The sequence below is a fragment of the Arctopsyche grandis genome, chromosome 12 (genome assembly GCF_051622035.1).
Source record: "Arctopsyche grandis isolate Sample6627 chromosome 12, ASM5162203v2, whole genome shotgun sequence".
Taxonomy (NCBI): domain Eukaryota; kingdom Metazoa; phylum Arthropoda; class Insecta; order Trichoptera; family Hydropsychidae; genus Arctopsyche; species Arctopsyche grandis.
This window is the reverse complement of record NC_135366.1, coordinates 11,240,889-11,263,960: the sequence shown is the minus strand read 5'-3', so window position 1 is coordinate 11,263,960 and position 23,072 is coordinate 11,240,889. Positions and strand designations below refer to the sequence as shown.

Sequence of the window (23,072 nt, the reverse complement as noted above, 5' to 3'; positions counted from 1 at the left end):
TACAGTTTTTATTTGCTATGAAATAATTAAAATTTAATTTTTGCATTGATTGATACAATAAGTGATCGCTTTATAATACATTTGGTATTTTTTTAAGCTGTTTTTTATAATATAACGTAATATCATATAAATGCATAGTTTAAATTTTATTATAGTCAATTAATTAAAATAATAAGTAGGTGTGTATATGAATAATATATCTATATTGTTAAGAATCTCATCGTTGATTGCGCAATATATGTTTTGTTTCATAACTATGTATATTTTTGTCTCATTGATAAAATATGACATATGTTTGATGAATGTTTTAAAAAGCTAGTTAGCTACATATACATATTATTAAATAAATATAATACTATTTGAAAAATAGATCAGGCAATGAATTTATTTTTAGAACACGAACCACCTTTTATCAACTCTATTATAATACATACATATATACTAAATTGTTTAAGATGCTATCGCATGCTAAATTACATTATCTTCAATATAAAATGAAAACTGTTGTATAATATGTATGAAAAATCAATTTTATAGCGCATTTTTATAACTTTACACAGAGGTAGATTTGGAGTAGTTCTAAAAGATAACATAAAAATATTGTTTTTGACCAAAATTGTATTTATATGTCTCACAAGTTAATATAACAATTTGTATATATCGTTTGGTAGAGATGGCTTAATAAAATGATAACTCAAATTATAACTTGTAATCAATTTTGGCTTGTATCGTATAATTTGATTTATAAACATATGTCGCATCATATACATAAGCTAATATTTAAATACGATATAAGTTTTCTATAGGCCTGACACATTTAGCTATTCAAGTGTGCAAACGACGATTAATTTATTTGCTATTGAAATCCGGACAATGGCTGTTTGATAGCAGCTGAAACGTTTATTATGAGTGTTACCATGTTTACGTGTAATTTTATTATTAACAGTGCGTGAATGAAACACGAGTTTTGCATCGTAAAATCATCAAACGGACACTAGTGTCGAATAAATTTGACTAAAAAAGCTCCAAATCGCTAATGGGGTCCCACACTATAAAATATACACAGCACATTATTAATGCGTATGTGTGGATGTGCGCGCTTTTCGAACGATTTGACGTCCATTCGGTTCATATACATAAATAATTACGAAACGAGTCGTCAACGATTTCACACCGGCCAATTTAAACGAGCCATTATAATTTTGGGACGTTTGCTCGATGACAAACGACACTTGTCTCGCATAATTAATATCTACTCGTCGACGATGTGATGAATAAAAAAATGGAAACCTCGATAAAAATTCAAATATGTAAATCGAGTTGAGCAATTTGTTGACATTTTTATATTCGCTGGTTGCATTCTTTATGCGGCTTCATTACAACTGTACGTTTCACGTTGACTTGAGTATAATTTATGCTTATTGATTATGACTTTTTACACGTGTCGTTGTCAAGGATATGTGTGTGGGATTTTCCCGCAAAATTTGGACTTGAAAACGCATTAATTCTATAGTTGTTACATAGAGGGCAATCTAAGATCAAAAACAGAACCGGTTTTCATACTTTCAACATATTAACTGTGAAATTAATATTTATTAATAGGTTTTTTAATCAAGATTTTTAAGGAAAATATATATTTTTTTAAATCAAGATCGGTTGTATTTATTTACAAATCTATACCATTTCCCGGATAATGAACAAAATATCTGAGAAAATATTCATACGGTGCTTCTTTTACCCTTCTGGCTACACCACTGGTCCAAACTAATTGTAATTCTTATCGCATGCTTTCACAACAAGGATCCTCATCTAGCTTTCGGTTGGGAATTCGTGAGACGTGTATCAAACGAGAAGAAAAGTTTCGCCCATTGAAGCTTTTGGCGAAAGCCTTTTCTATCACATTCTATAAAGGTCGTTCAAGTTTGTTGCTCGTGTTTCATTCCCAAATATTTTCCTTAAATAAAAAACATTTTATTTCATCTAACAAAACATAATAGATACATCACGTTTTAATCAAAACAATAATTTAGATTCATTAAATTTGACATGTTTGTATATATTATAAAAAACTTGAATGTAAATTCATATGATTTGATTATTGAAATTTTGAATTACTACATAGAAGATGTTCCACTGCTTATTATAAGTATAATATACATATTTGATACTACCTATATATTGTATGTTTCATGCAAGTTTTGTATTTAACCGTCGACTTCATATTTACATAGTGTCTTGAACCACTTTGCGGTAATACAACTCTTTTTATGACTTTAGTTTTTATGCATTTTTACCGCTCTCGTGCGAGTGCACACGCACATACACAAATACTCCCAGACGATAGTTAAAAACTACGGTCGTAGAGCGATAATATAGCAACTCGATATAAAAAAATGTAAATCAAATGTCAAACGTGTGTGTAGGAAAGCGAAAATACCACAACTAGCCGTCGGCGTAGTATAATAAAACACGCGAAACGTGAATTAATGTTCCGTTTCTTGACGTGTTTTCCGAATTACTCTGATACATAATTGCATCAACTCAATTATAATTACATATATATATATATATATATATATATATATATATATATATATATATATATATATATATATATATATATATACGCATGCTTAATAATGAAAATGTGACCGGCACTTTTTTGACATTGCGCACTTTTATGTGGATTAATTCGAGACTAATGTTTCTTCAGACGTCCGACCTCTATATTTGAAAATCAAAACTATAAATATTTACTCAATACATAATAAGATCCTATTGATTTTAACGATTTAGATAAGTAGTTACATATTCCTTACGTAATAAAAATAATAAAAAAATAAGCATAAAATAGAGGTAAACGTTTTTTGGATTTGTAGGTTTGTTTAACATTATACAAATTGAGCTGTTGGAAATTATTACTATTTATAAGGTAGTAAAATCCGATGTTATTAATTCGCGTAGTTAAAATATGCAACATATGCTCGTTTAATCAATCACTACTTAATAATGAGTTTCATTGAAAATCTGACAAAATTCACGCACAAAGTGTGCGTGATTTATGATTGCGAATATTTTCCAATCGTAATAACAGAGTGTACGTGCATAAATATCATTCGATTTCAATAAATATAAACGATAATTTGTTATTACGCGTACATGTGCCTAATATAAAATCGACGAAAAAAAGTTTTTATTAATTAATTCATACGATATGAAGGAAACGTTGTTGCGTCCGGTTTCGCGCGAACGTAATTGTTTATTATCATCCGTTTGGCATATATTTATGCCCAAATAAATAATAAGTACGTATGGTGAATAATCGCCAAATCAATTTGGTCAAGGTAGTGTAACGTTACCAAGGTCGTAATACCGTCATTTTTTTTTTACATATACTGCACAATCCTCGCGATTAATATATGCAGATTTTTTTAACTATTTGTATTTATCAATCGGGGAGTTTGCGTTATTATTATTATAGTTTTCGGTTACGGTTCTTTATATAAATATAATAAAGCGTATAAAATCGGGTATGACGTGTGTCGGAAACTGATTGTATTATTGATAATTGAATATCTATTCATTTTTTACAGTGCATGCTTGCAATGCAATGGCGTATGAATAATAAAGGATCACGATTTCTTCAATAGATGCACGCTATTAATATTAAAAAAAAACTTGAAAAATATCCTTATCAATTTCTTTGATTTCAAGATAAATAATGATACCTAAATATTTATAAACGTCTTATCTCATATCCTTCATTTGAATAGAATAAATTTTATTTATGTATTCAAATTTAGTAACTTCATGATATAAAAATCTGACAATGAATGCTTCTCCTGTTAACTTAATCATTTATGATATTTATTTTTAGGACTCATTATAATCTAATCTTGTGGCCAAGGACATATGTATTAAACTTCAAGATAATATATTAAATATAATATATTATATATTTAGTTAAATTAAAAGTATATAATATTGTATTCTAACTATCTAATTTCGAAAAATTATTGGACATGATTTTTTTTTGCAAATATAATCAACATGTTTGCATATGAATTCACCAAATATTATATATCCATGATATGATCTAACACTATTGACGCCTGTATCTATTGATCTTATTGGCAGTATATTTAGATATATTTACTGCTTATGATATTAAGATCGAAGAAAAATGTAAACTATTTTCATTATTCTTAGTTTTCATGTGTTTATATTAATTATCTGGTCACACTCGTGTATTGAGATTATTTGTATTGTATGATCTAGTTTGATGATAAGATCCATTATCGATGACTATTTAAATAATGTTTGGTAAAAACTTTAACTCTTAGTGCAGTTTTTGTATGTAATTTACAAAGACAATAAGAGTTTGAAAAATTTTAAAAGAAAAAATCTGAACACTCTTAAAATGTGGAATACCAAATAAATTGTTGATGGGAAAATTATTGTGCAATTTGCATAGCGTATGAGTACATACGCCTTATGACCCGTTGACGTCACAACGCGCGCCACAGATTGTCCATCTGCGGGTCATGTTTTCCCACAGCTCGCTGCACCGGTCACACTAATTAGTGCGTGTAAATATAAAAATAAAAAAAGTTACAGACGCTCTCTCGCCTAGCCGCCGAATGAAATACGCGCCCAATAATTTCGCTCCGTATCGAAATGATTTATCGGCCGTTCGCAGTAGTAGTCGCCGTACGTGTGTGTAAGAAATAAATTCAATAAAAATCCCGTAGTTTCACCGGTAAAGAAGTCGTTTCCCAAAATACAGGTTTATATACGCGCGTTGTTATCTCGGCGAGTTTCATACGTTAACGTCTGCCAAAATGCACGAATTAATCTGTGAATTAGCATTTGTTAACGAAATTCCCACAAAACGCTACACATTGTATCGCAATGTAATGTAATAAAGACGTGTAATTATAAAGCATAAAACATAGATGGGTCTCGATTATCAAAATAAAAAATAAAAATAAAACTTTTATATACAACAAATGAGAATAATTTTAAAATGGGAGCATTTAAAACGTCATTGTTCTAGCCGCAACCATTGACTCGAGTGTGTCAAATTTATTTATGTACTCGCTTTGAGTAACCGATTCAATTCAGATTATTAAATGTATTAATATTTCAAAATCATGTTGCTATTTTTTGAAATTGCAACTTCGATAGTGTCATGATTGTTGGTGCGACAAATTGTCTAAATATCAACATTTCTTCTTATCAAAATACATTGAATTATCAAGACTATATTTTAATAAAAGGGAATAATTGAACTTTATTTTAGATAGTATTCTCTTAGTATACTGAAATTTTAATTCGGCTACTTTAATTATATATGTATGTACTATTCACTTAGTACACCTTAAGGGCGAAAACACACTCAGTTTTACGTGTTTTTTTTGTAGATACTTTTAAGCATGCAAAAAAACGCAGTCCCAAAAATCACCCCATGAAGTCTTTTCGTGATATTTTATCCTTGTACTTATCCTTGATCGACAACGGTGAATCCCATATTTGAAGAAAGGTAGGAGAACCTTGTCGGTTGCATATGGATATGCATACACGTGCGACCTTCCAAACATACATACAAATGTATGTATTCTTCACTTTCAATTACATCCGAATTCGGTTTAGGGAACATCCACATTTTACAAGCCAGGGACGTGACGTCCCATACCATTCAGTGTGTTTTCGCCGTACCTTTATTTCGAATACTTTTAAATTTCAAATATATACTATTCGTTTGGTACACCTTAACTTATAAAAACTGATTTTATTAGAAAAAAATAAAAAAAAGTTTAATACAATTAAAAAAATAAATTTAAATTAGAGAAATAAAAAAATACTTTTGTCACAAATAAAAACAAACACGATATAAGTTAATATAAAAAAAATAGTAGAAAAATACAAATATGATAAAAAAAACCGACTTTGTGTGAATTAGCGATTTTAAAGTGTAAATAAATTAATTTCGGTGATAATAATTTTTATTGTGTGCAATATATTTGTTGGAATTATTTATTTAGTGTTGAATACATTCAACTAAAGATGAATAATTTGTTTTTCGTGCAATCTATCTATTGGTTATGGTGTAAATACATATGAGAGTGAAGACGGTCCAAATTAAAGTTCAATCAATTAATCCTTAATAAAATGAAGCAAATTTTTAGACATCTTCTCATTGTTAAAAATAATTTAAAACGAAGCTTGTAAAAATGGATTAAATTAAATAAATTTCATTGTCGTTCCGTTTTAAAATCAGTTTCCTGTTTGGACATGTAATTAAACAATATGATGAGCACATATTCAAATTGACGTTATATTAGCTATTTTTTTCATTTCATCACGGAATCCGATAGAGTTTGTTTTAATTTTCGTACTTGTGAGTAGTTTCGGACACGAATTCATCTTCTCGGAACGAGTTTACTAAAGATGTGTATCGAACCGGTTTCCCGTTGTACTGTACGCATATATGAGTTTATGAAACTGGCCATAACTTACAATAATATCGTAATATATCGATCCGATCGCATTCGGCTTCATTGCGAATACTTTTTTAATTCGATTCATATTCATAACGTCAACGGTTAATTAATTATCGAGACGATATTTGCTCGCCGACGACTTCGAATCCCATATCTTACATACAATATAATAGATCGCAACGAACTGGATCAATTAAAATCCAAAACGACGTTCGAAAATCCACGATCGTGAAAGTGTTCGCTCGAATCGAATCATTCGATTAGACGTCAATTATTATATCTACATCTACATACATATGTACTTATATAGAAGTAGGGGAAAAAAAATCACCGCATCGTCAGATTTGATTCACAAGCGCCTCTCTAACCGTGGGACGAACTCTCTATCGTTTGCATATGAATTTGGGCGGATCTACTATATATGTATGTACATACATATGTAGTTGACATTTCAAACGTACAATATAATTGACGCGTATCGAAGTATACGCACAAAATTTAATATACACCGATACTCGTTATGCAAATTGACGTTACGTACACTCCAATTACTATCACCGAAAAATTTCATACATACAATATTTGACATTTTCTCAATGTTAATTTATTCAAATCGGCGCGTTTAAACACACTAACAGCATAAATTGTTAAATGAGCGCGCCGAAATCGACGAGATATCCGGTGTAACCCTTCTTTATCCCTAATTATGTAGTTAGTGCGTACGGTTTAAAAAGCGTCCGTACAAGATTCACTCGTAGATGTCCAAAAACAACATCAACCCTGAACTTATAATGGTAGAGGAGAGGGAGGGCCGTCGATCCAAAAAGCCGCAAAACATCGAATCGAGACACATTAAAAATATATACACGTATAATGTGTGTGTGTGTGTATAGGATACGCGCGGGTATCGGACGAAATCACGGGAAAGTGAGACGAAACGGTGTGGCTCATTCACAATAATTACATAATGGCAATGTTTTGAGACAAGAGCGATGTAAATTTAATATAATAATACCAGCGTATTATAATTTAACATAATGCCGGGATTGCGAGCTAATATGATATAGGCGTAATGACGCAGTGAGGACGCCGCTGCGGTCGGTCCGCTCGGTTTCGTCTAAACGTCGCCAATTTTGTTCGTCAACTATGATGTTATATTGAAAAAAATCATTAGGTCCGCCCCTTTTTAGCCCTTCGGTTTGATGACAATTGGTTCTAATTTGCGAATGTCAAAATTAATATAAAATCAAGTTCGAGTTGAAATTTCAAGTAGGTAATCGGTTGCTGATATAAGGCGTAGACATACTGAATCGTACGATATGAACGTGCTAGTGGTTTCCAACTGGGAATAGCGTTTCTTTAGGCCATTGTTAATTCGCACGATCTTATTTCGACAAGTGTCTTCATCAAATATGGAAATCGCCGTTTTCGATCACTGTCAAACATATGTCAATACAAGGATAAAATATCACCGAAAGCACTATAGGGGTGAGTTTTGGAAATATTGCGACGGCACAGACTGCAAAACTTGTATCTAAAAAAAATACAGAATCATAATTCTGTATGGCTGCACCTTTAACGTTCATATAATACTATAAAAAATACATTCGTCTATATGGGGTAAATATTTTACTATAAAATACAATAAAGATGAAATCATAATTTCTCATTAAATTTAAATTTCCCATTCAACAGCTCTTTGCAGCTGTACATGTACATATATACACATGTATGTACGTATACAGACAAGTATTATTGGAAATTCATAAAGCAATTTCACCACCATAAAAGCTCTTATGGAATCTTTTGATGAATCTCGAACTATAAAAATGAATTTCAATTCACTTATTAAAATTAAGAATTATGATTTACTTACATATTTCATCATTATATTATAACGTATACATTTATATATACAACTATTTGAAATTACCACTAGTAATTAAATTTTGTAATTTATACTTGAGAATATAAACTATAAGTCTGACTCAAATTATTCTATACAAAATAAAATAAAATTTACTTTGGGTATATTTCAAACAGTATAAATTTTATTTATATGTTGTATACATATGTAGCTAAATAACATAACACAACATAACGTGGGCTATAAATATGACAAAGGTGGTTGATGTAATGGTGAGGATAAAGAGATTGAAATGACACAAGGGTAGTGGATATATAATAATGGACGAAAGGTGGACAAAAGAAGTACTAGAATGGTACCCGAGAGAGTGTAAAAGTTGCAAGGAAGGCCGCGGGGGAGATGGGTGGATGAAATCAGAAAAATGTGTGGGATGAGAGGGATGAGAGTTGCCCAAAAAGAGACGAATCGAAGCGTGTTGGAAAAGCCTTTATCTATCAGTGGAAGGCAAATAAATGGCTGTGAATGATGATGATAATGATACATAGATATGTCGTATTTATATACAGTTATTCAAATATGAAATGACAAATATTTCATATCGATTAATTTTCGTACTATTAATTATGTTTAAATAAAATTATTTGTATAAATTATTAAATATGTACATAAAAACTTAATCTAATAAAATGTGTCTGAACTGAACTGTTGCTTAAATTAAAATAATAAATAAGCGTCTGCGACTAAACAAACTCAGCATATTTGAGTATACATATGTATGGTTATATGTTTATGTAGTTACATTAAACAAAATATGTATATTATCATTTTTTTTATCATAAATCCAATCAAAACTTCCATTTAAAATGCTAAATTTTATAGCCATAAACACAAAGGTAAAAGTACATATGTTAGCGTCTGAATGTGGTCGCCTTTTGAAAATACACGCCTCAAAACGATAAATCTCACAGCAAATTATAACATCCAAAAACCTGGTGGTCGTATTTATATTGACATTTTAAGATTAAATTCCACTTACATCTCTCTCGAACCGAGAATCATAGTATACATACATATTATATGTATGTATGTATGTACATACATACAAACGTTTTTCCCAAAAGCGGTTTTCCCACAAGCAAATCAAAATCTATGAAGCACCATAATTATGCAATAATTAAAATAAAGCTTAAAAAAATAATTTTACAGCCCTGTGAATATGTATCCTTTTTATTATGAATGGTATCTGCGGTTGAACTCGTCCAATCGTTCATATTTGCATACGGAAAACCTGATTTTTATTCATAAACATCGGTTTAAGAAGCCATTCGTGACTTCGGATCATATCCGCCCCTATATCAGATACCCCCTTCAAGTTAATCCGCGAGATTCGTCCAATTTGCTACTGCACTTTTTCGATGAACCGAATTAGTAATGGTCCAGATGTAGAAGCATATGATTTGAAAGAATTACCGACACCGTTATTAAATCAATCGCAGACTTCGCCATTGCGAATTTGCCTCACATAGAAAGGTTAAATATACATACATACATATACACACACGTATTGCGTAGTGATGTTAAATATAATTAAATCACATGATGCCAAGTATAAATTATGATAACAATCGGTTGCTTTTCATATTAATTGGTGCTGGCAGTATTTTTTTTATTATTATAATTTTTCTACTGTCAAATTGCACGATCCGATGCACATTTAGGGTTAAGCGTTTGTCCTCGTCGAAAGGGTAAAACTCATTTATATTCCAAACGCGGTATAATCATTTGATATTATGATAATATTTGACCATGTCGCCTATTATGTATTACTAGTGCTCTTTTTGGCCGTATTATAATCATCTCATCTCATTTCGATTTGTATGAAACCTTCGAATTTACAAGCATAGTAATTTCAAAATTATACGCTTTCGTCTCGTCTTATAAACAGCTTTTAGTACTTTTTTAACTCGGCCATTTTATTCTAAAACTCACACACACATTCAAGTGTGTTTTTTTATATGTCGCCGTCCCCTTCAAATCTATCGAAAATTATAGTTCGACGTAATGGTTCGTTTATAGTTTTATAATTTTATTTTTTCAACGTGAATACAGTGAGTGGCATCCACGCGAGAGACATTATTTCTTGAAAATAGTCACTGAAATTATCCGCAGTTTAGTCGACATCAAAACCTACAATTTGACGATTTGAGCCCTTTAACAAATACAAATTATACCCCTCTCTAGCGCGGCATTAAATCTCACATTAGATTTTATCTACCATTTACTTTTCAACACATTAAACTCAATTTAAAACAATGATGCAATATTTATATTAAACATTGAAATTTCAACACGACACGATTTCATATATGTAATTGATTGTTTTTATTCAACTCAACTATTATACGAACATTCAATTTTCAACTTGTACTAATAGACATGTGAATATTATAAGCGATTTATAATGCATATAAATAATTTTTATGACACTCTGAAGCTTAACAATTTGATTGGTCGATCAGGTGCAGTCAATAACCGAATGAGTGAGACGTGAAAAAAATAATATCGTCGTATAATAAAATTAAAACGTTTTTCTCGGTCTACGAAGTCTTCGCATGCGGCTAATGACACGGTCGCGTTAAACGTTTTACTAAACTCTTTCCTACAAAATTGGGATCATTTCGAACGTATCTATTATTTTGTATATATAATAGTGTGTGTGTGTGTGTGTGTGTAATAAGTATTATGTATATAAAGTGTCGTTTCTCGGAATGGCAATTTAATCTGGCGTCGTTATTGTTGTCGACCGTGGATGAATTAACGGCGATATTAAAGGAGACACTCTAATGGGAAAATAATGGAGTTTTGGTAGACCTTGTTCTCTCGTTGTGATTCGTCAATTATTTCAAAGGAACGAAAACTAAAGTTAATTCCATTTAAAACGGTGAAAATTTATATGAATGTGTGTTTTTATGCAAATTTTCCACGGACACGGTCGAAAGCTAGACAGTTGAAAATAATGTACATATACAGTCTTATCAAATGTCCCACTCGAAAACTGCGTAATTATAGCGTTTTTACCGGCAATTTGAACCGATGGTGATGGCGTGACGCGTTTCAATCGTTTTCGAATATTAAATTACAGCGTCGCAAAACCCGGCGAGGAAACTTCTTCGCGCGAGGGCACCACTTTGCTCTAGTCGAGTAAGTATGTGTATGTATTTTCGTATTGAAATGATACTGAAAACCGAAATGTCATTAGTGCGATTTAATCGGTAATCATCGAGCTCTCGGGGTTGCGTGCGAGCCGGCCGTTTGAGAAACACTGCAATTTGGCGCGACTTGCATGTCTGACGCATCACTGTGTTTTTGCAGCGGCCGGGATAATGGTACAATGTATCATACGAATACATGCACTTAATGCTAACCTCTCGTATTCGGGTAACGTATCCCTCAGCGGTTATAAACCGATGAAAGTAAATCATATTTATGATTTAATCCGAGCGTAATTAAATGTTCAACTTCAATCGAAACTATAAAACACCTCTGTTTAAATTTAGTTCTATGCAAATACAGCAATATATGTATTCATGTCAGCTAATTACATAGATATCTTACTTGCATTTAAGCACGATAAATTACAGAGCAATTCCGTCATTGATTTAAAACTTATTTAATGATGTTTGAAAAATTTTAGTCATTACTTTTAAATTGAATGGTAAACAACTATGATATTAATTTATCAAATTGGTCAGTAAATACTTTTATTGATATTATCAAAATGTCCAACAATCAATGAAATTAGAGAATTATTTACACAACGGAACTTAATTTGTCAAATTACGAACCAATTATCAAAATAAGCTGACCATTTTGTTACTGACGGTTAATTATTAAATACGGACCAATTGATATAGCTGATTATTTATTATTAAATACTGGCCGTTTTTCTACTGACTTGAATATATTGTATGTACCAATTTAGATTGCCATTATAATAATAATAACTGTTATTTCAAATAATTGTAATAACAATACAAACCCTATCGTGAGATTTTTAGAGAAATATTAAGATTTCATTTTATTAGATGATAAAACAGTAGAAGTAATCAGTAATTATTTATATTTATAAAAATAAGTAAAGGGTCGTATGAAATTAGGATGGAGTACATTTTGGCGAGTGAACGTCATTTTTAAATAAAAATTGCCACTTTGTCTGAAGTTAATGATCTTTGATCAATGTGCTTTGCCTTGGATGACGTATGCATGTGAAACTTAGAAATTGAACGCCAAAAGTCCAATGCACTCGAAGAAGTATGGAACGCTGAATCCTTGACACAATGAGGAGAGATAGGAGGTGAGAAGGAGGGTAGTGGATATAGTATAGATTTAAAGGGCGGGTCACGTAGCTAGAAGAATGGACAAAATAAGTGATAGAATGGTACCCAAAAGAATTTAGAAGGATGAAAGGAAGGCCGCAAGGAAGATGGGTGGATGAATTAAAAAAACGTGTGAGGTGAGATGGACGAGACTTGTGCAATACAGAGACGAATATAAGCGTGTTGGAGAGATCTTCGTGCTAGGTTTAACTAAATTCATTACTATTTTTAAAAAGTTTCATACTCACAATTGACTGCAAAATAAAAATAAAATATAAACTTAAGCGTACACATTTGCATCTTAAATATTGTTAGACTTTTATGTTCAGCCTTCAAGAGAACTGAACATAAATGCAATTTATTTTGTTATTGGTTATTCCCCTGAAAACAATAAAAAATTCAAACATATTATTAAATATGACATTTCGAAATATTAAAGGTGGAGAATGGAAGTTGACAATCACTGAGTTAAATCACTGCCTTTTAGTGCGCAATGCTCATCAATATTTTATGCGGTGATTTAAAAAGCATAAAGAATTATTCCGCGAGTGAAATAATTTATCGAGCCAGTTTTAAAATGTTTCTTTTGCTGATACAACAACGTACAAGTGCAAATTAATATAAATGATACCTTATTGATGTTTCGCGAACGGAAAAATAGCTTCGCATAGCCATTATTGATGAATCGAAACGCGAAACAATAACTTAGCTTTACTTAAAATCGATCAATCTCAACAAATAGCATCAATTAATATAACGTATTTTTATTATATATCATACCTACCAATATACTTGTTTACATTATAAGTAGATGTCATAATTTAAATAAACCTTCACACGTGTATGTGATCACAGATATGATTATCGAGAGGCAAGGTCAATTTTCAATGATTTGAAATTTCGACTGTGGTCCAAATTACGGCATATTTTAACACCTAACCAAACGAACAGGTTATCAATAACGACACTGATTAGTATTTATTATAACGACAATAAAGCAAATTTGACACATATTTAGATGATAATAATATACTCCGTAGCAACACCGTTGCGAAACGTTACACTTAAAATAATAAGTACGAGTTCATATCATATACATTTTTTTTGTCGTATCAGGGTTTCTAAACTTGAAAGTTTTATATGTATACAATTAATAATTTATTAATTAGTCATGGGATTATGACAGTGTGACCGGTTCGATTAGTGCGATACGTCTTGTACAATCTAACTAATTACATATTCATACGATGTGGGAGCTCGTAATAGAATAATAAATAAATTTCCATGCACTGTATGGGTTATGTATTTTCGTTTGGTCACCCATGACACGCTTATCGGAGCGATGCTGTTGGAAGTGTGATATATGATTAATGGCCATTTCGATTTTTTTCATCGCATTCGAGCAGAAACAGTGTTTGTTGTGTATGACCGCGGGTATAAAATAGAAATTACAGTGATTGAAGTATAACATTTACAGCTCGCAACAAATCGCAAATTATCTCTCAATGTTATACACGGTGAAAAATTCGCCCCGGGGCTATCGTCCGCGTCTGTGGCCACGTTGTTATGACACCCTCGTTTTTTAGACGTGTCGAAGTCACGAATATAAAAATTAAATAATGGAAGACTAAAAAAAATAATCGTTTTTAGCTCGAATCACTATCGGCGCTTTAGCCCATTGTTCGACAGGTGGGTTTATTGTCATTTTCGATTTTTTACGGTCGTGCGAATTAACGAGCGATATTGATTTTTATGCAAATATTGTTGAAAAAATTTGACAATGTAATAATAATGTCTGTAATTTAGTAGACAAACAAAGGCAATTAATTCTATGTATTTAATAAAATTACTATCCTGTTGTTCGCTATATTATATTATATAATTTATATATAATATTTCAACTTACCGACAGATCTGTTGATTTTTATTAAAAATAAACATATGGTGAATTTGAATATATAATTTGCTTAATTTTAATATGTATGTATGTCTGTCTAAAATGCATAATATTATATAGGCACTGGCGTAATATTTTCTTTACACTGTAGTAAAATCAAATTGTAATTATTTATATCTACATATGTATATAATATGAATTTCCATATATGTATGTATAAAGCAACTTATTTGTATATCGATCGCCGGTTTAATGGCAAAAAGCTAAGTCAAAAATTGGCTGTTTTAAACCTTATAGTATTCGGTAGATTTCAACACGCTTTGTCGTTTGAAAAAACAACTTAATTCATATTCGATTTATTTTTGACGTAATTTAAAGATTTCAATACAAATTAAGTTGTCCTCGCTTGTTACTTGAAAAACACTTATTACATAAATGATTAACACATTTCATGTAGTAGTTAGTTTAATGAATAATAAATTATGTCACAAAATAGAGATTTTCAAAACTTTTTGATTTTTGTTCATTTATTTTGTATATGTATACCTACTACGATTTGATTGAGTGTTTTAGTTGACTTAACGGTAAACAATTTCGTCGTGAATCAATTTTGAAATTGGCGGAAATTCAATTTAAATTTAATATAAATATGTAATTAAAGGGGTGGAAGCAATAAAATGTTCCAAATATACATATAGATTGCTATTTATCAATGAACAGTAGGTTTGAACAGTATAACTTATGTATCTATGGTTTAAAATTGTAGTAGGTACGAAGTTTCTTGTAATGTAAAGCGATTCTTATTGTTTATTGAGCTTTGACAGCTTCAATGTTTAGATTTCGGCTACTATTCGTCATGGAGTCCGACACAAACGAATATGGCGGCATCATTAATAACTATCAAAACAAACAAATATTGCAATTACTCGCGTTTCATTATTCTGTCATGCACTTGATGAATTTTTAGATCGCGCCGGATTCTTTTTTTTTTGTTTAAATTCAATATTAACTTTGGCATATTTGATTAATTTCAGGAATCGCAAAACGGCGGTCTGGACCGCTTGGCCTTCTGCAGTCCCGAGGAGCGTCCTCTCGTCATGCAGGAGCTCCTTAGGCTTGGGACGGGTCCTCCTGGTCCACCGGCGTCCGCAATGCAGGCGTCTCGACGGATCAGGGATCATCCTGACCTTCCGCTGGACCCCAGGCTCTTGCACCAGTTGCGTCTTGAAGCTGAATTCAGGAAGCTGAGCGAACTTGGAGGTCACCATGCACTGCACGGCTTCAGGAATTACCTAGCTGCGTATCCTCCCGATCTGAACACCTTTAAATACTTCAGAGAACAGGGACTTAAAAGTGCGAATGACCTCAACAACGACTTGAAATATCCGAGCGAATCAGTACACAGATACAGTGACAATAAACCCTCGAAAGATTATGATAAAAGGAAAACGCATACGTCCGATGAGACGTCGAAGAGTGAAACTCACTCGAGCAGACGCCATTCACCTACATCTTCAGCTGTTGGATTGCCTCATGTGTCGCGTTCAAGTTCATCTTCGATACCGACACAGAGGCATTATACAAACTCTCAAAATAATAATTTGAAAGTGCCAACTTCCAGTCCATCGCATCCGCATAGCAGCTCTCTAAATGCATCACCTTTGAACCGGCTGCAAAATATGCAACCGTTCGACTTTAGAAAGATCGGATCTAATATGAACTCCTTTGCCAATGCGCACTCTCCTCAAATGAGCGCAGACTATGGCCAGGGTCACTATCAAAGGAAGAGGCGATCGTCTGATGTACCATCGGATCCTACGACGAATTTGATGAATTTGAATTTGTCGAATTCGTTATTACATTTACCTCCACCTGGACCTATGCCGCCTACTTCCGTGGCTGCATCTTTTAGTCATTCTGCTGCCGTAGCTGCAGCTGTTGCTGGAAATCCTCTAGCTGCTGCCAGTATAGCTGCTTCGTTTCCTAACTTTGTAACATCAGCCGGTCACAAATCGCCTTCTACTACAGCGGCTGATTTTCTGAGTGTGGCTGGAAGTAGCGATCTTGGTTCTGAAGATGGACCTTCGGAAGATGACGAAAATGCTTTGAATTTGAGCAAAGACGCCGTGCCGAGAATGTCTCGTCCTGGAAGACCGCCTGTTAATCCTAAGCCAGTGACACCCACAAAACGCCATTGGGGCTCCTCGCAGTTACCACTTAATTTAGGGACACAATTCATCAACCCGGCAACGGGGAAAAAACGAGTGCAGTGCAACGTTTGCCTTAAGACTTTCTGTGATAAAGGAGCGCTAAAAATACACTTTTCGGCTGTACATCTGCGCGAGATGCACAAGTGCACAGTGGAAGGTTGCAGTATGATGTTCAGTTCGCGACGTTCGAGGAACCGGCACAGTGCTAATCCGAATCCGAAATTACACTCGCCTCATCTCAGGAGGAAAATCTCACCACACGACGGAAGAAGTTCGCAGTCGCACCCGGTTCTCATTCCTCCACATGTTTCCGGTTTGGGATTACCGAATGCGTTAGGCTCGATGAATCCTTTCGGACCTTTCCCACTACTTACACCGCCTCCCGAATTAAGATCTCATCATTCTGGTCTACCTCAACATTTGGACTATAAGCACAGCTTAGATTTAAGTTTCCAACAACGATATGAAAGAGCACGTTTGCTTCAATGCCAAGCGCATGGAGAATCATTAGCTATGAATTCATCCGGTATGGATTTGAGCCAAATCGACGAAGACGGAGATGATGACGATGACGGAATTGTAGTAGTTGCTGGCGATGACGATGATGATGAACAAGATATGAATTCCGAGTCGACTTCTAATCAAATAGATGCAGCTGATAATAACGATCATAGTAATAACGCAGAAGAAATGAATTTAGTTCAAAATGATGAACCCGAAGACTTCAGTATGCCAGATAAGAAGAAAGGAAAACCAGAGAGTGAAGAAGAAGCGACAGTACCTAATAATGAAAATTGCGGTAGTATTTCAATACCCAATGATATTCCTAGCGTAAAAGAAGAAAATTTCCCCTTTATTTCAAGCAAGAGGAAACGAAAAAATCAAAATCCTATAAGGTGCGCAGTTTCAACGTCTCAAACTGGTCCAAACTCAGACAACGATTCTAGTGATGACATAAAATTTGCATCAAACATCGACAACTCAACAGCGCTTGATTTGAAAAGAGTTAAAATAGAATTACCAAGTCCACGAGAAACAAACCCGGTATCTGACGATAAAGAATGCAAAGTACCAATTAAAGTGGAACCCAGTAATTTTCCCGTAAAAAATGAACCGCACGAACATATACAAGAAAATCGTGCAGAAGAAGAACAAGAAGCTGAAAATTTAACTGTACCTAAGAACGATAACATCGTATCCGATTTTAGCCGAGTCAATATAGATGAAAAAAAAACGGAAAACGATAAAGAAGGTTCGAGTAACGTTAAAAGAGAAACCGAACCAGAAGCAGAAAAACCAGCGAGTCCCGCTGAAAGTCACAAAAGTGGAGATTCTCTCGATTCTGGAAATGCTTTGCGTCAATTAGAAAATTTAACACATGGCCGTTTCGGTGACTTGACACCAAAATCTAGTAATTTCAATAGAAATTTTTTGAATAATCATTTCTCTGCTATGAACTTTATGGATAATGAAAATCCAAGTCCGAGTAGATCTCCCGCATCGTCAGTAGAGTCATGTGACGATAATAGCAATTCTGATGATAGCGGTAACGAAATATACGGTCACTTCGATAATGGAGTTTTCATCAGCACAATGGACGTTCCCATCGACAAAGATAATCCGAGAAAGTGTACAGCGTGTGGAAAAATATTTCAAAATCATTTCGGCGTCAAAACCCACTACCAAAACGTTCATCTGAAGCTGATGCATAAATGTAATGTGGACGGATGCAACGCTGCGTTTCCATCAAAGAGGAGTCGTGATAGACACAGTGCAAATTTGAATTTGCATAGGAAATTGTTATCAACTTCTTCTAGCGACAAACCATCTTCCTTCTCAGAAAAATATCCATTTGCTTCAATATTCTCCAATCCTCAGCTACAGACTGAATTTTTGGCTCGATTGTATGCTGAAGGACAAGGCCTACCATTTCCAGAATCGTTCAATAGCGATTTTTCACCATTGGATGCCCTTAAAAATTTACCAATCAAACCAGAAGACATGAACGCAAGAAACAGTATATTCAATATGGAAAAGTTGAAGCTCCAACCTATGCCCAGTTTGACTGATCAAATGATCAACGGACGTGATTTGATTCCGAGTGCAGCAGCTCCTTTTATGGTTCCTAATTTTAGTTTACTTCCAAATTTTGCTGGATTACCTCTCAACTTGTTACCAGGTGGGATGAACGGTTCGTATCCGTACAAAAAATCTTATGCAGATTCCGAGTCTTCGCATTCTGATCCGAGTAGGTCTGAAGGATCGTCAGGTGAATTGACATCAACCTCCAACCTGATATATTGTATAGAAGAAGAAGCTCCTAATCCGGATAACGAAGGCAAATTTCCATGTAGGAATTGCAGTCTGTCTCTCAAAGATCTTGGGTCATTAAAAGAACACTGCGAAAAGGTTCACAGATCTGAATTGTATCGGTGTAAATTGGCCGGCTGTGCAAAAGCTTTTCTGTCAAGGAGTAAAAGAAATTTACACATGGAAAATAAATCTGCTCATGAAAATATTCATCAGAGAATAAATTCAGATGCTGGCAATTCGTGATAATTCTGAAATCTTCACATTATTATGACAGTGCAACAATAGTGTAAAAATCGTGTAAATATAATAATAGGTATAAATCCATTTTAATTAATATTAAATTTTCATATTTATAAATAATAAGAAAGCTTTTTTCAAAACAATCGTTGTAATTAACGCTCTTTTGTTACGTCAAAATTATTACAAAAAAGTATATAACGATTTTACAAATTAAGATTAAATATTTAAATGAATAATATTAATTGAATGTATAAAGCCAGTACCTTTTTAATAATACTCATAAAATAATGTAAAATTGTCGTTTTGAACGATCTAGTTAAAATCAGTGATTAATTTTATGTAAGTGCTGAATGTATATAAATTCTTACGCTATTTATGTAATATAATTTTTTTACAATAATTACATATAAAATTTTGAATTATTAGTTTTTAATTTTTACTGTGAATAGTGCAATAAACCAAATATATTACTCGTTTTGGAATGTCGTAATTTACTTTTATATATACAAACGCATAAATGAATATATATGTATGTAAACGAAAGTGATGTCATTAATGAAACACTTGCCAATTATACTCGAGAAATCATCAGTATTTAGATATTTATTATAGTAGTAAATAGCTTTAAACGGCATAAAAAAAACTAGCAAAATAAATTAGTGAAAAGTGTTCATTGTAATAGAAAAATATGAAAGAACACGATTTGAATAACAGGATTTTTGGCTAATTAAATAATTTACAGCATATTTTGATTTATACGTCTTAATACAGTTATTTTAAACATTGATTGTAAAATAATCTCCTAACTTTGTGATTTTTTTTGAGATTAAGACTTTGAAGAAAAATTAATATCGATCGATTTATTTTTTATTGTGAAATTTTCATATTGCGAATTATATTTTAGTTTATGATATATTATTTTTATTGCATAAACGAATGATTTTAATATTTTATGAAGAAAAAAAACTCAGTATTGTTATACTCAATGAACAAGATGTATGTATATTTATTGTAAATATGAATTAAATTGTGAGGAATTAAAAATGAACATCTTATTTGAATATTTTTGTATTATTACTTATTATTCAATTTAAAATTAAATCACGTCTACAAAACACATTGAAAATCCCTGCTGTTCAGAACTAACGCAGAGAATGAACGTGTATAAAAAATAAAATAATATGATCCTAGATATTTTGGGTCACTTATGAATACCTAAATTTTGCCGCAGGTTGTGATTGAAATATGCGATAAAACAAAAAAGAAATTTGACAAACTTTCAAGATTATAAGCGATACATAAACGACCCGAATTTTATTATTATTATTTATAATATCGAATTGATCTGACCATAAATAAATAAATCATATTCTTACAACGTCGATGATACGATTGATAACACTCAAATTACATTACACACAATCTCAGAACATTTCAACAATGAAGCATATACTAAAAAACTAATATTAAGCTATAACATTACATTAATCTTACTCACAATCTGAAAATAGCAGAAGACTTAAAATGGGTGGAAAATATTTGTAGATAAATTGAAACGAAATATTGTGAAATGTGTCAGTTCTAATTGAAGTTCATCGGGTGAAACCAGTATAAGGAATATGTAATATTGACAGGGTATGTATGGTGCGATGACGATGTCGCTTTCCCATGTACGTCCGTGGCGTATGAGCGTTGTCAAGCGGTGGCTCGCGGTCATTTGGGGTTTTTTGTATGGTGGTCATTACGCCAGGGCCGTGCTGGGCCCGGGGCTGTCACGACATCTCTCAGAGAGGTCCCAGTGTGGACCTAAGAGGCGCCTTCTATGCGCACTGGCCGCTACAATTTACCAATATTAACATATCATTTTCTCAGAATGCATCATATAGGCCAGCGATCGCGCATGTAAGTTAAAAATTGTTAATAAAATTGGACGAAATTAAGAGTACCTACACTGCATTTGCGTAGTATGCACATGAAGATACGGTTTTGGATAAGTAAGTATTAAAAAAATCTATTCACATAAAATAATATGTAGATAGAAAATAAAATATAATAAAAATACAGTAAATATAACTATATCAATAAAAATAGGTGTCAACCTTTTTTTGCTCTTGCTTTGTACGTTAATAGAGATCTATTATTATTTTATGGTGGAATCCTCGGCCGCCGAAATCTGGTACATAATTTTGGAGTTGGAGTTGGAGATGTGTATCCAAAAGGCTGCTCAAAAAAGCATCTTAAAACTAGAGTCGCACTTAAGACTAAATGAGACAAATCTATTCCTCCAAACATTGAGTAAACTATTCAATCCATCTGTGGCAGGAACAAAATCTAATATTAATGTTAAAGAAACAGTTTTGTTTTTTAGAAACCTGCCATTGTTTAATGTATTAACAGAGGCTCAATGTTTGGAAGGATATCAGCACTTTTTTAGACAATTAATAGAGAATATAAAAAGTGAATCCACGCCGGATATATTGCTATTATTGATGGCAACAAAAAATAAATATGAAGAGTTTGGTTTTGCAGCTCTAAAATCTATTTGGTGTCCCGTCAATAGTGTGGATGCTGAAAGGTATTTTAGTAAATACAATATATGTAATTGTTACCGATCGTCGCACGAATCTCAAAAAATAATCTGTAGCAATATGCTCCGTGTTGAGTTTTAATAAATTTTAATTGGTATTAAATTTTTATATTCATATTTTTTTTGTGTTCGTATTTTTATATTCATGTTTCTAATAATTTTAATTCCAAAACATTTTTTAATTTTTCTATTATTTTTTAATTGTTGTGTTGTCTTAAAATTGTACATATGTATATACATTTTATTAAAATTCATCGAAATGTTTTATTATTTAAAATTAAACTCTTCATAAAAATAGATGCTAAAATTGAACATTTTTAATGCCCGAAAACGCTAAAATACAAAATGAAAATGCTAAATTTGACAAAAATAGATGCCCAAAATACGTGTCTCTAGTAATGACGCATGGATATAAAATTTTGACATTTAACGCCAAAATGTTATATATATAGTCCAATGCACTCAAAAAAGTATGGAACTCTGTATTCTCGGCATAACGAGGAGAGATAGGTAACGGAATCCGTAGATGAAAAATATGATGAGGGTAGTTGATCTACATACATACATATGTAGTGGAGAGATTGAAATGGCAATGGATGGGTCACGTGGGCAGAAGAATGGACCAAAAGTGGGGAAAATAAGTGCTGGAATGGTACCCGAGAGAATGTAAACAGAAATGCGCAAGGAGGATGGGTGGATAAAATTAGAAAAACGTATGGAGTGAGATGGACGGGAGTTGCGCAAAACAAAGACGAGTGCAATGGAAGCGTATTGAAATAAGTCTTTATCAAGCAGTATTGAAATAAGTCTTTATCAAGCAGTGGTTGGTATATAAATGCCTGTAAATGATGATGATGATGATGGTATAAATAGTATGATTCAAAATTACTTTGTCTACGATTTGTGTATTAAATTTAAGATATATCTATCGTAAGTATTAAATCGTTATGCATATCATCTAATCTGCATTGCCGTCACAACTGCTATAGATATTTACATAGGTATTTATATTTATTGAACTGTATATGTATAAGATAAAAATATTTTTGTTTGAAGCACCTGAGATCTGACAAAGACGA

At 32.5% G+C, this 23,072-nt stretch overlaps 1 protein-coding gene across 1 annotated transcript in view; it reads left to right on the top strand.

The window, feature by feature from the left end:
- LOC143920429 (uncharacterized) overlaps window positions 1-19,409 on the top strand; it is a 143,118-nt gene extending 123,709 nt beyond the window's left edge. Inside the window, exon 3 of the mRNA XM_077443316.1 lies at window positions 15,678-19,409. Within this exon, the coding sequence (XP_077299442.1) occupies window positions 15,678-19,409 (3,732 nt within the window). The remainder of the gene's footprint in view (window positions 1-15,677) is intronic.
- Window positions 19,410-23,072: the final 3,663 nt, after the last annotated feature.